Source organism: Pseudophryne corroboree, chromosome 2, assembly GCF_028390025.1.
Source record: "Pseudophryne corroboree isolate aPseCor3 chromosome 2, aPseCor3.hap2, whole genome shotgun sequence".
In the NCBI taxonomy this organism is placed as follows: Eukaryota; Metazoa; Chordata; class Amphibia; order Anura; family Myobatrachidae; genus Pseudophryne; species Pseudophryne corroboree.
In genome coordinates this window covers 521782389-521796511 of record NC_086445.1, presented here as the reverse complement: position 1 = coordinate 521796511, position 14123 = coordinate 521782389, and the positions used below count along the sequence as shown (strand labels likewise).

At 42.9% G+C, this 14123-nt stretch overlaps 1 protein-coding gene across 2 annotated transcripts in view; it reads right to left on the bottom strand.

Annotated features, from left to right (window-relative positions):
* Positions 1–559: 559 nt before the first annotated feature.
* The window catches only part of RLF (RLF zinc finger), a 116949-nt gene continuing 103385 nt past the window's right edge, over positions 560–14123 (bottom strand). For both annotated transcript variants that reach the window (XM_063954177.1, XM_063954176.1), the window contains exons 7-8: positions 7259–7400; positions 560–5075 (exon numbers count right to left, since the gene is read on the bottom strand). In XM_063954177.1, coding sequence (XP_063810247.1) covers positions 939–5075; positions 7259–7400 — 4279 coding nt within the window. In that variant the 3' untranslated portion in view covers positions 560–938. The remainder of the gene's footprint in view (positions 5076–7258; positions 7401–14123) is intronic.

Below are 14123 nucleotides of genomic sequence, written 5' to 3'. Positions count from 1 at the left end.
AGAAACACATATTGGTTATTTGAAGTATTTCAACATTCCATTAACATTGTAATATAGCATTACAATACAGCATAAAGAAATAACAACCTGTTTTCGTTTTAACTTTATTAGTACCTTGAAGAGTCCTTAAACTTTTGTATGAAAACAAAATGGCCTAGATATATCAACAGCAAATATTACATTTTCTATTTTATAGTTTTAAGAATCTCACATTTTCAAATGGAAATTTTACAATCCTGCAAATATTTAATAAAAAGAAAGATGGTTTTCACATTTTAAAACTCAATTACGAGGGAAAAAGTATTAATATCTGCAGTGCATCAGAGAAATATCAGTTAAATCAAAGTATATTCATTCTACTTCGAGTAAAAAAAAAATATGTATGACAGACTAAGCCTACACTCAGTGCAGAAAATGCATACCTTTCTAAAGCACTTTCAAATGTAAGAAAGGAAGAAAACAACAAATGAAAATCAAGTGAATTTTTTTGCAAAAAATATTTAAAGCCTTATGTTATAGTAAAAAAATATATTTTAAAAAGTTGGAATGCTCCATCAAAACAGGTGAAATTTCGTAATTTATTGAAACAGAACTCAAAAAATATAAGAGGTTGTAGTGTACAATATATTACACAGTGCACTTTTAAGTGCATATTCATTCAAGTATGAAAACCTTGTAACACCCCAAAACTCCCAGACAATCATGCACATTTATTGTCAAAGGAAGCCCCGTTATATTGATGTCCTAGCACCAAGTACATTAATCTGTTGGGAAGATAAACCAAAAATTGTGATCACAGATAAAATACATTCATGAAATGTTACATCTAATTGCACAAAAAGTCTATATGGTACACCTTTTATTAACAAATAATCCTGTGTCACTCGATAGGTTCCCTCAAAATTAATACTGGCATATTTTTAGGGGAGGACAAATCTCTATGAAATACCCACACAGAGTTCATCAGTTTTTTTGCTGGAAAACAAGTCTATTAGAGGTGATGTAAAGTCAGAACGCTCCAGAACAACAACAGGCCTTTGATAAAGTTGGTGGAGCTGTTTTAAAGCTAGGTCACCACAGTCTGCCAAAGCTTTGTCCAACATTGTCCTTAAATTTTGTAATGTGGGTGTTGATGCTTCAGTTTTGCTATGGGACAAACATGTTTCATGATCATTTAGATCTTTACAGGATTGCTTCTGATTTTGCAAAGAATTCTGGAGCTTGCATTTCTGTGGATAATTCCATTCAAGCTCTTCAAACTCATCATCTGTTTCCCTACTCTCCTGTAAAAACTTTAAAAAAGATGATTCAAACCCCATTGGCTTAAAATTCTTTAGTCCAACAGCTGCCTGTCCTTGCTCTTCTTGATTGTCTTTTGTAGAAATGAGAGCATTCAAATCTACTGGATGAGTGAAGTAACTTTCTTTATTGTTTTCTGTTTTGTATGCCTTTTGGAAACTGGCAAGAGAAACATTTTCTTTTTCACTAGATTTAGCAGTTCTTTCCACATTTTTACGGAAAGGAGAGCGGATTTCTGTCTCTTTAAAGTTACTATTTGAGATCTTATTGTGTTTTGAGGATGTACTGTACTTCAAAAAGTCTCTCTCCACAGGACCATTTCTTCTGAAATCACTGTTCGAGTTCTTCAAAAAGTCATCCCCACCAAATGAGGTACAGCGAACATCGTTATGCAAACTGGGCATTTTGTGGTCTTGAATGCAGTCACGTTTGCGGGAACTGTATTCTTCTGCTGAAATGGATTGCTCTTTACTCCCAGGAAAGTTCTTAACACAGTAAACCAACTCTGCAGTATGATCAGCGACATAGGTGGGAGCCAGGTGATGTGTCAATTTGTAATGTCGAATAATACTACTTTCTAACTTTACGACTGAAGAGCACCCATGAATCATACATGGGAACTGCGTCATGTTGATATTTTGGGCACACATTTGTAATCCTTCCTCAATGGTTTTAAATTCAACCACCAGATCTTTCTTATTAACCCTGTTTTTAACTCTTAACCTTTTCCTTTTATAAAGCAAACGACCTCGACGTTTAGGTTCAACGTAGCTTTCATCCATTTCTTCTGCTTTTTTTTTCCTCTTTCTCCTGCTCTCATAGAGGTTATATTTCCGGTGACGGGACATGATGTGCCGGGCATATTTGTTATGATCTGTAAATACTGCAGTGCAGCCCTCTACATCACAGTAAATTTCAGACTCTTCGCTTTCAGTCTCTTCACTAAATTTTTCATCATCCGTTTGGCTTTTTAAGTGGTTATCAGCATCAAAGAGATCAAGGTCCAGGTCTTCAGTTTCACTATGATCGTGGCATTCTTTGTAATGCTTTGACAGTGCTCTGCCACAAATATAACTCTTTCTGCATTCTTTATATTTGCAAGTAAATATCCTTCTACATCCACCGTGCTCTGTCTTATGTTCCTTTTCTTTTTCCAAACATAAGGATTCCCTGTTATACTGATGCACAAGCTGGTAATGGCGAACTAAGCCCCGCTGGCTTGTAAAGGAAGAGTTGCATGATTTATGGATACAGTGAAATGGTTTGTGATACTTATTCAAGATGTAACAAAGCTTTCCTTGAGCTACCACTCGTCTCCTTCCCCTTCCTTTTCCAGTTGGATAGTCTTCATCTCTTGATGCGCCAAGCATATTACCAGTGTCTGTCTCATCAGAAAGTGAATCTGCGTAGGTCTCAGAATTAAAGTCCTCATTCACTGGAGATGTTCTTTCAGGACTTTCATTGCCGATTTCACTTGGCTGGAATTTTTTCCAGCAGTTTGTTCGTCGTTGACTTCTAATACGTGTTTTAATTTTCTTGTTTTCAAGTTTCCTAGCACTTGCCCTTGCCTTCTCTTTGCTTATGTGATGCTTCTTCTTATAATGAATGCGAAGTAACGTTCGCCTTGTAAAACGTCTTTGGCAGATATGGCACTCAAAAGGGGAATATTTTTTTTGTAACATGTTCAGTTTGAGAGCATTTTCCTTTGTATAGTTGTGTTTTTTACAATAATGCAATAAAAGAGCATCTTTTGTAACGAAAGCAGATTTGCAGCCTTTAAGCTCACAAAAAAATGGTTTGGCTGCTAAACGGGATAAATACTGGCTAAATATCTTTTCTTGCTTCTGGTTGATGCCATTGTGTGTCACAGCAGCGTTATTAGAACAACTGGCTACTGATTCGTTACCTTGAACCGAAGGTACTGTGGAATTAGAATTTTTTAGATTCAGTTGTCTCAGACTAGTGAGAAGTTCAGACAAGGTATCCTCTGAAGTAGCAGGCCTCTGAAAGCCATCAGAAGTAGGAATTTCTTCTTGTTCACTTTTTATGTTGATTTCTGCACATGCAATACCACATAATGTTTCTTCTGTTTTTTCATGTTCCTCTTTAACATAAGTACTGGATAGGGCATCGCTATTTACTAAGCTTTTGAGGACATTGTCTGAGTCACTTGTGTACTTAAATGTGGACTTCCGAAGTTTTTCAATATCAATTTGCCTTTTGTTTTCATTTTTACAACTGCAGTCTGAACTCGCATCATGATATAAACATGTTTCTGTATTGGCAGAATCTTCTGAGTGCTTGTCACTAAACTCTCTAGAGTTTCTACTTGGTAGCAAAGGTATGTAATTACAGCTAGAACCAAACAGTCCATCCTCCTCTTTTTTTGTGTCAGAAGATAAATCAGTTTTTTTATCAAAACAGTTTTCAGAGTGTGCTACGTGAGTGGCAATGTGATTCTGAAACTCAGAGTTACAATAATAAAACTTTTTGCATCGTGGAAAAGTACAAGTGTATGCAGCATCTCGAAAATGTTGAGCTTCATGATGGTAAAGACATCCTAAGTCACTAAAAACTAGGTGGCATCCTTCTAGTTCACACTTGTACTGAAGTTCCAAGTGCGTTTGTTTGTGATGTAGTAGTTCATTAATCGTTTTAAAACTTTCATTGCAGTCTATAGATACACACATGAAAGGCAGTGCTCCAAGATGAATTCTCATGTGCTGTCTTAAGTGAAAATTGGTTACAAAATGTCGCCGACAAAAAGCACACTTTTCTCTCAGATTCTTCAATTCTAAGTAATGCTTTGCATTTTCATCATTGTTTTGGTGTTCGGCTTTCAAATGTATACTTAAATATTTAAACTGTTTGAAAACTCTGGAACAACCTGTACCAGGACACGGATAAACATCTCGATCCTGCAGATTTTTATCTTGCATCATCCTAAAAGTGATGTAGCCATTGGTGTCGTGTTCTTCCTCGGCAAAATCTAGATCTGCTTTGAGTTCAACAACTTCATTTCTCTTTTTAGGACGATGTCGCATGGGCATTTTCATGTGGTCCATTACGTGAGGGACAAAGATTTCTTTCTTTTTGAACTTTTTCACACAAACAGGACATGTATATACTCCATCTTTGAGGTGCATTTTAGCATGATGGAGAATCCTCGCCTCAATGACTTCTCGTTTACAGATAACACAGTAAAACTTATATTGTAGCCAGCGTTTGTACCTTTCTGAAGACCCAATTGGCTTTTTCACTTTAATGCTCTCGGTTTCATTGGAAGCATATTCTTGGGATTCTTCATTCTGTTCAGTGTGTATAGCATAGCTAGCCAAAGAGGAATCCAAAATATCAGAATCATTAACTGAAGGTTCGCCATAGTTGTCTTCCTCTGCATCTGAAACTTCTTTTCCAAGGAGCTTAAGGCAATGCCGCTTTAATGTTTTCCAATCCCAGAACTCAGGATCAAACAACCAGTGACTTTTTAAGGATAGCAAGAGTTCACAGCGAAGAGAATTTGAAATAACGCTTGATTCTTCAACATTTTTTGGATCAGGCTGGAGAAAAAGTTCTTCCAATACACTTAGTCCTTCAGAAGTCGGTTCAAATAAAAATTCTGTGAGCTGGCAGGCTCGTCTCACCTCCAAATCTTGTGGCAAGAGGCATGCTATTGTTTTGCAAACAGATGTTTTTGTTGCATCGGTTTCATTTGACGTAATTTGAAGAGCCCGTATACATAGCATGATGGAAACTGGAACGCCGTCATCTCCAGCCTATAAGAGAAAAGTGTTTAAAGTTTTGATTCACAAGCATTTCAAAACATATTAAAATGCAGGAGCTACTTTTAATAATCAGTAACTTCTCCGTTTCACAGATTGTATTTATTGCAATAAGCAGCGATATTTGAATTTAACAGAGAAGAAAACCAAATAATTATACATTCCTGAGTAATTTTCTGTAAATGATCCACGTGCATAGGAAATTACTATAGGAAGAATTCATGAAAAGTGCACTACTTTTCTTTAATGTAAATGTGAAGCATAATAAATTATAGTTATTCCCAGTAAAACCAATAAAAGGTCACAAAATGTGAAAACAGATCTGGTCATGCAGATGGAAAGTATTTGAGATTTTGATGTATTTACTACTGCCGTCACATTCACATGCCAATGAATAGGCGATTCAGTGTTTCTTTTCAGAATGTAGCATAAACAAAAACAAATATATAATGCACACCAAAATCAGACATGTCCTGTGTTCCACAGCAAAATATTCTTTTATGATGCGCACGGTGATATATTTTTTTTTGCGATTTTGACTATATAGAAAGAAAGTTAGTGCAGATCGCAAGGTGTAAGTCACCTGGCGATCCCGATGCATGGTCGGTATCACAAGCCCAGATAGTCAAAATTGACTTGCGTGCACAGTCTATCTAGTATAAAAGATAGCCAAAATTGACATTAGCCAAATTCGTACAAAGCCAGTATTGCAAGCACAGTCATCTTTGCTTGCGATACCGACCTAGTCCCTATCGCATAGTGAGAATCAGGGTTTAGCCCAAATCTCACCGTGTGTATACACCTTTACTTGAATCCAGATAAAGAGCTACTGAAGTGTGTGCCACTTACCAACATCACTAATGATCCTATACAGTGGTATCTTTAACATGGATGGAGGAGGTATTAACTAAAACTTACCTGGTATTGAGAAAGCCATACAGATACAGTATTTCATATAGAGTATGCAAATACACACAGCTTCATTTTCTTACACCAACAAGATCTTATATTAACTACAATAAGCACAGCGACACCCTTGCACGTAACCCTGCTCTAGCCGCTTTGTCTGTGAAATGTTACGTTTTTTTTATGCTCTTAATCCTTTCACAACCTGGAGTATTTATATCACAGTGTGACCAGATCCCACGCCACAATTTTGCATCAGTTAAACCAAGAAAATTATTTTTGCTTGAATATTCTGTGCGCCTCACTAAAATTCAAATGCTTTTATTGGGAGATAGAGCTCACAATTAGCAGAATATTTAGGTAAATATTAACCAGAAACTTTTCCACAATTCCTGCAATAGTTACTTTGAACAAATTAATGTAGTGTAGATGGTTCACCTGAGTATAAGAATACCAAATATCTGTTTATAAAACATAGGGCACAATGGACTCTATTCAATTGAGCGCAATGTTAACTGCACCAGGAAGGAAATCCCGGAGCTATTCAATTGTCCTCATTGCTAGTAAGGAGATGCCAGTTCTCGCGCCTTAAGCCAGGTGTTCAGTCGTGAGTACCAACATTCTCTGACATAAGTACCTGTCGCGATGCTGTTTGCGCCGCGCTAAAAAGGCTGAAAACAGCACTGCAGCACTAGATTAGTCGGATTTCTGCTTGCACCTCAGGAGGGGTGTGGCTAGAAATCATCTAGTCAGACGTAACTTAGCATCCAATTGCATAGCTCCAGGACCTCCTTCCAGTGCTATTAACAAAATGTTGACTTTAATCAAGCTCAATTTTAGGACCCGCAAAGAGTTTTTTTTCACCCAATACAGCCGGTCTCTCATGTTGCCAGCAATGGTGGGTTAGGTGCAACCTGTAACAAGCTGAACAAGTCAGTAGCTAGTGTTATAGCCAGTACGAAGGAAAGGCCAGAAATAGACCTGCACTCACTGCACCTCCTATACAGACATTTAATTACTAGATCGCTTTATTCCAATGTAGAAAGCAGGCGCCTATTTGCTTCTGCATTGAATAGAAAACGTAGAGTCTCCAGCAATAAAGGTGTCCAGGAGCTGAATGCAACGTTTCCTGGCTACAGCTCTGAAACCTCATGCTGTCACTGAAGGAGCGTACAACTGCTAAAGATGGAAGACAGGCTGCCAAGCAGTAGGAGACAGATTAGGATAGACTAGAATTAAACAGAAAATGGAACAGATCATTTGGCACTTACCTCTGTATGCACAACTTTAATAAGAAAGAATAGGTGCTGACGTGTCTTGGCAATCACACCAAACTGCCTACATCTTTCAAGAAAAGTATTTAAGCATGGTTCAATACGCCGCTGAAGCTTACTCCAAAACAAGGTCAGCTCCCTGAAAGAAACAAAGACAGTACCCATAACGTCATGCCTCTCTTCCTTCCACAATCGCCAAAGCCACCTAGACAGGTCAACGTGACTTTCCCCAATACATTAAAGAAACACTCATTTATGCAGGCTGCAGATATAGATGAATACCATTTAGAATTTCAGGCGAACTTTACTACATGGTCCAAACATAAAACTTCTTACAATGAGCATCTTTGAAACTGCTGGAGAGTCAAAGCTTGGTAAAGAATTCTTATGATTAGTAGGTCTCAAGCTTTTCACCAACTCACATATATTACAAAATAAAGCATTTTTGTCAGTGTAATATGAGGACACACCATAGACTAAAAAATAAGAATTTACTTACCGATAATTCTATTTCTCATAGTCCGTAGTGGATGCTGGGAACTCCGTAGGGACCATGGGGAATAGCGGCTCCACAGGAGACTGGGCACAAAAGTAAAAGCTTTAGGACTACCTGGTGTGCACTGGCTCCTCCCCCTATGACCCTCCTCCAAGCCTCAGTTAGGATACTGTGCCCGGACAAGCGTACACAATAAGGAAGGATTTTGAATCCCGGGTAAGACTCATACCAGCCACACCAATCACACCGTACAACCTGTGATCTGAACCCAGTTAACAGCATGATAACAGAGGAGCCTCTGAAAAGATGGCTCACAACAATAATAACCCGATTTTTGTAACAATAACTATGTACAAGTATTGCAGACAATCCGCACTTGGGATGGGCGCCCAGCATCCACTACGGACTATGAGAAATAGAATTATCGGTAAGTAAATTCTTATTTTCTCTGACGTCCTAGTGGATGCTGGGAACTCCGTAAGGACCATGGGGATTATACCAAAGCTCCCAAACGGGCGGGAGAGTGCGGATGACTCTGCAGCACCGAATGAGAGAACTCCAGGTCCTCCTCAGCCAGGGTATCAAATTTGTAGAATTTAGCAAACGTGTTTGCCCCTGACCAAGTAGCTGCTCGGCAAAGTTGTAAAGCCGAGACCCCTCGGGCAGCCGCCCAAGATGAGCCCACCTCCCTTGTGGAGTGGGCATTTACAGATTTTTGGCTGTGGCAGGCCTGCCACAGAATGTGCAAGCTGAATTGTACTACAAATCCAACGAGCAATAGTCTGCTTAGAAGCAGGAGCACCCAGCTTGTTGGGTGCATACAGGATAAACAGCGAGTCAGATTTTCTGACTCCAGCCGTCCTGGAAACATATTTTCAGGGCCCTGACAACGTCTAGCAACTTGGAGTCCTCCAAGTCCCTAGTAGCCGCAGGCACCACCATAGGTTGGTTCAGGTGAAACGCTGAAAACACCTTAGGGAGAAACTGAGGACGAGTCCTCAATTCCGCCCTGTCCGAATGGAAAATCAGATAAGGGCTTTTACAGGATAAAGCCGCCAATTCTGACACGCGCCTGGCCCAGGCCAGGGCCAACAGCATGACCACCTTCCATGTGAGATATTTTAACTCCACAGATTTAAGTGGTTCAAACCAATGTGACTTTTGGAACCCAAAACTACATTGAGATCCCAAGGTGCCACTGGAGGCACAAAAGGAGGCTGTATATACAGTACCCCTTTTACAAACGTCTGAACTTCAGGGACTGAAGCTAGTTCTTTTTGGAAGAAAATTGACAGGGCCGAAATTTGAACCTTAATGGACCCCAATTTCAGGCCCATAGACACTCCTGTTTGCAAGTAATGTAGGAATCGACCCAGTTGAAATTCCTCCGTCGGGCCTTACTGGCCTCGCACCACGCAACATATTTTCGCCAAATGCGGTGATAATGTTTTGCGGTTACATCCTTCCTGGCTTTGATCAGGATAGGGATGACTTCATCCGGAATGCCTTTTTCCTTCAGGATCCGGCGTTCAACCGCCATGCCGTCAAACGCAGCCGCGGTAAGTCTTGGAACAGACAGGGTCCTTGCTGGAGCAGGTCCCTTCTTAGAGGTAGAGGCCACGGATCCTCCGTGAGCATCTCTTGAAGTTCCGGTTACCAAGTCCTTCTTGGCCAATCCGGAGCCACGAATATAGTGCTTACTCCTCTCCATATTATAATTCTCAGTACCTTGTGTATGAGAGGCAGAGGATGGAACACACACACTGACCGGTACACCCATGGTGTTACCAGAGCGTCTGCTGAGAAAGTCTGCTTCCCAGTTGTCCATTCCCGGAATGAACACTGCTGACAGTGCTATCACATGATTTTCCGCCCAGCGAAGAATCATTGCAGCTTCTGCCATTGCCCTCCTGCTTCTTGTGCCACCCTGTCTGTTTACGTGGGTGACTGCCGTGATGTTGTCCGACTGGATCAACACCGGCTGACCTTGAAGCAGAGGTCTTGCTAAGCTTAGAGCATTGTAAATGGCCCTTAGCTTCAGGATATTTATGTGAAGTGATGTCTCCAGGCTTGACCATAAGCCCTGGAAATTCCTTCCCTGTGTGACTGCTCCCCAGCCTCGCAGGCTGGCATCCGTGGTCACCAGGACCCAGTCCTGAATGCCGAATCTGCGGCCCTCTAGAAGATGAGCACTCTGCAACCACCACAGGAGGGACACCCTTGTCCTTGGTGACAGGGTTATCCGCTGATGCATCTGAAGATGCGACCCGGACCATTTGTCCAGCAGGTCCCACTGGAAAGTTCTTGCGTGGAATCTGCCGAATGGGATTGCTTCGTAGGAAGCCACCATTTTTCCCAGAACCCTTGTGCATTGATGCACTGAGACTTGGCTCGGTTTTAGGAGGTTCCTGACTAGCTCGGATATCTCCCTGGCTTTCTCCTCCGGGAGAAACACCTTTTTCTGGACTGTGTCCAGGATCATCCCTAGGAACAGAAGACGAGTCGTCGGAACCAGCTGCGATTTTGGAATATTGAGAATCCAACCGTGCTGCCGCAACACTACCTGAGATAGTGCTACACCGACCTCCAACTGTTCTCTGGATCTTACCCTTATCAGGAGATCGTCCAAGTAAGGGATAACTAAAACTCCCTTCCTTCGAAGGAGTATCATCATTTCGGCCGTTACCTTGGTAAAGGACCCGGGGTGCCGTGGACCATCCAAACGGCAGCGTCTGAAACTGATAGTGACAGTTCTGTACCACAAAACTGAGGTACCCTTGGTGAGAAGGGTAAATTGGGACATGAAGGTAAGCATCCTTTATGTCCCGAGACATCATGTAGTCCCCTTCTTCCAGGTTCGCAATCACTGCTCTGAGTGAATCCATCTTGAATTTGAACCTCCGTATGTAAGTGTTCAAAGATTTTAGATTTAGAATCGGTCTCACCGAGCCGTCCGGCTTCGGTACCACAACAGTGTGGAATAATACCCCGTTCCCTGTTGCAGGAGGGGTACCTTGATTATCACCTGCTGGGAATACAGCTTGTGAATGGCTTCCAAAACTGCCTCCCTGTCAGAGGGAGACGTCGGTAAAGCCGACTTTAGGAAAACGGCGAGGGGGAGACGTCTCGAATTCCAATTTGTACCCCTGAGATATCACCTGAAGGATCCAGGGGTCTACTTGCGAGTGAGCCCACTGCGCGCTGAAATTCATTGAGACGGGCCCCCACCGTGCCTGAGTCTGCTTGTAAAGCCCCAGCGTCATGCTGAGGGCTTGGCAGAGGCGGGAGAGGGCTTCTGTTCCTGGGAACTGGCTGATTTCTGCAGCCTTTTTCCTCTCCCTCTGTCACGGGGCAGAAATGAGGAAACTTTTTGCCCGCTTGCCCTTCTGGGAACGAAAGGACTGCGCCTGATAATACGGCGTCTTCTTATGTTGAGAGGCGACCTGGGGTACAAACGTGGATTTCCCAGCTGTTGCCGTGGCCACCAGGTCTGAAAGACCGACCCCAAATAACTCCTCCCCTTTATAAGGCAATACTTCCAAATGCCGTTTGGAATCCGCATCACCTGACCACTGTCGTGTCCATAACCCTCTTCTGGCAGAAATGGACAACGCACTTACACTTGATGCCAGTCGGCAAATATTACGCTGTGCATCACGCATATATAGAAATGCATCTTTTAAATGCTCTATAGGCAATAATATACTGTCCCTATCTAGGGTATCAATATTTTCAGTCAGGGAATCCGACCACGCCAACCCAGCACTGCACATCCAGGCTGAGGCGATTGCTGGTCGCAGTATAACACCAGTATGTGTGTAAATACATTTTAGGATACCCTCCTGCTTTCTATCAGCAGGATCCTTAAGGGCGGCCATCTCAGGAGAGGGTAGAGCCCTTGTTCTTACAAGCGTGTGAGCGCTTTACCCACCTTAGGGGGTGTTTCCCAACGCACCCTAACCTCTGGCGGGAAAGGATATAATGCCAATAACATTTTAGAAATTATCAGTTGTTATCGGGGGAAACCCACGCATCATCACACACCTCATTTAATTTCTCAGATTCAGGAAAACTACAGGTAGTTTTTCCTCACCGAACATAATACCCCTTTTTGGTGGTACTCGTATTATCAGAAATGTGTAAAACATTTTTCATTGCCTCAATCATGTAACGTGTGGCCCTACTGGAAGTCACATTTGTCTCTTCACCGTCGACACTGGAGTCAGTATCCGTGTCGGCGTCTGTATCTGCCATCTGAGGTAACGGGCGCTTTAGAGCCCCTGACGGCCTATGAGACGTCTGGACAGGCACAAGCTGAGTAGCCGGCTGTCTCATGTCAACCACTGTCTTTTATACAGAGCTGACACTGTCACGTAATTCCTTCCAACAGTTCATCCACTCAGGTGTCGACCCCCTAGGGGGTGACATCACTATTACAGGCAATTTGCTCCGTCTCCACATCATTTTCCTCCTCATACATGTCGACACAAACGTACCGACACACAGCACACACACAGGGAATGCTCTGATAGAGGACAGGACCCCACTAGCCCATTGGGGAGACAGAGGGAGAGTTTGCCAGCACACACCAGAGCGCTATATATATATATATATATATATATATATATATATATATATATATATATATATATATATATATATATATATATATATACAGGGATAACCTTATATAAGTGTTTTTCCCCTTATAGCTGCTGTATTTTTAATACTGCGCCTAATTAGTGCCCCCCTCTCTTTTTTAACCCTTTCTGTAGTGTAGTGACTGCAGGGGAGAGCCAGGGAGCTTCCCTCCAACGGAGCTGTGAGGGAAAATGCCGCCAGTGTGCTGAGGAGATAAGGCCGCCGAGAACGGGGCGGAGCCTATCTCCCGTTTTTCTGTGTATTTTGGCAGGGGTTAAATGCATCCATATAGCCCAGGAGCTATATGTGATGCATTTTTAGCCATCTAAGGTGTTTTTATTGCGTCTCAGGGCGCCCCCCCCAGCGCCCTGCACCCTCAGTGACCGGAGTGTGAAGTGTGCTGAGAGCAATGGCGCACAGCTGCGGTGCTGTGCGCTACCTTATTGAAGACAGGACGTCTTCTGCCGCCGATTTTCCGGACCTCTTCTGTCTTCTGGCTCTGTAAGGGGGCCGGCGGCGCGGCTCTGGGACCCATCCATGGCTGGGCCTGTGATCGTCCCTCTGGAGCTAATGTCCAGTAGCCTAAGAAGCCCAATCCACTCTGCACGCAGGTGAGTTCGCTTCTTCTCCCCTTAGTCCCTCGGTGCAGTGAGCCTGTTGCCAGCAGGACTCACTGAAAATAAAAAACCTAATTTAAACTTTTACTCTAAGCAGCTCAGGAGAGCCACCTAGTATGCACCCTTCTCGTTTGGGCACAAAAATCTAACTGAGGCTTGGAGGAGGGTCATAGGGGGAGGAGCCAGTGCACACCAGGTAGTCCTAAAGCTTTTACTTTTGTGCCCAGTCTCCTGCGGAGCCGCTATTCCCCATGGTCCTTACGGAGTTCCCAGCATCCACTAGGACGTCAGAGAAAATAGGATTTTAATACCTACCGGTAAATCCTTTTCTCCTAGTCCGTAGAGGATGCTGGGGACTTCAAAAGGACCATGGGGTATAGACGGGATCCGCAGGAGCTTGGGCACACTAACAAGACTGACTGGGTGTGAACTGGCTCCTCCCTCTATGCCCCTCCTCCAGACCTCAGTTATAGGAACTGTGCCTAGGAGAGACGGACATTTCGAGGAAGGATTTTTTGTTTAAACTAAGGGCAAAAAACATACCAGCCCACCCCACAAACATACCGTACAACTGGAGTAGCATGAAACCAGATAACCGTATGAATTAACAGCAACAAGCTGAACATAATTAATACACAACCCATGTGTAAACAAATATAACCAGTAACAACACAACTGCAAGTAAAAGTCCGCACTGGGATGGGCGCCCAGCATCCTCTACGGACTAGGAGAAAAGGATTTACCGTCGGGTATTAAAATCCTATTTTCTCTTACGTCCTAGAGGATGCTGGGGACTCCAAAAGGACCATGGGGTCTATACCAAAGCTCTAGAACGGGCGGGAGAGTGCGGACGACTCTGCAGCACCGATTGAGCAAACATGAGGTCCTCATCAGCCAGGGTATCAAACTTGTAAAAAACTTAGCAAAAGTGTTTGAACCCGACCACGTAGCTGCTCGGCAAAGCTGAAGTGCCGAGACCCCTCGGGCAGCCGCCCAAGATGAGCCCACCTTTCTGGTAGAATGGGCCTTTACTGACTTCGGTAACGGTAGCCCAGCCGAAGAATGGGCTTGCTGGATCGTATTACAAATTCAGCGAGCAATAGTTTGC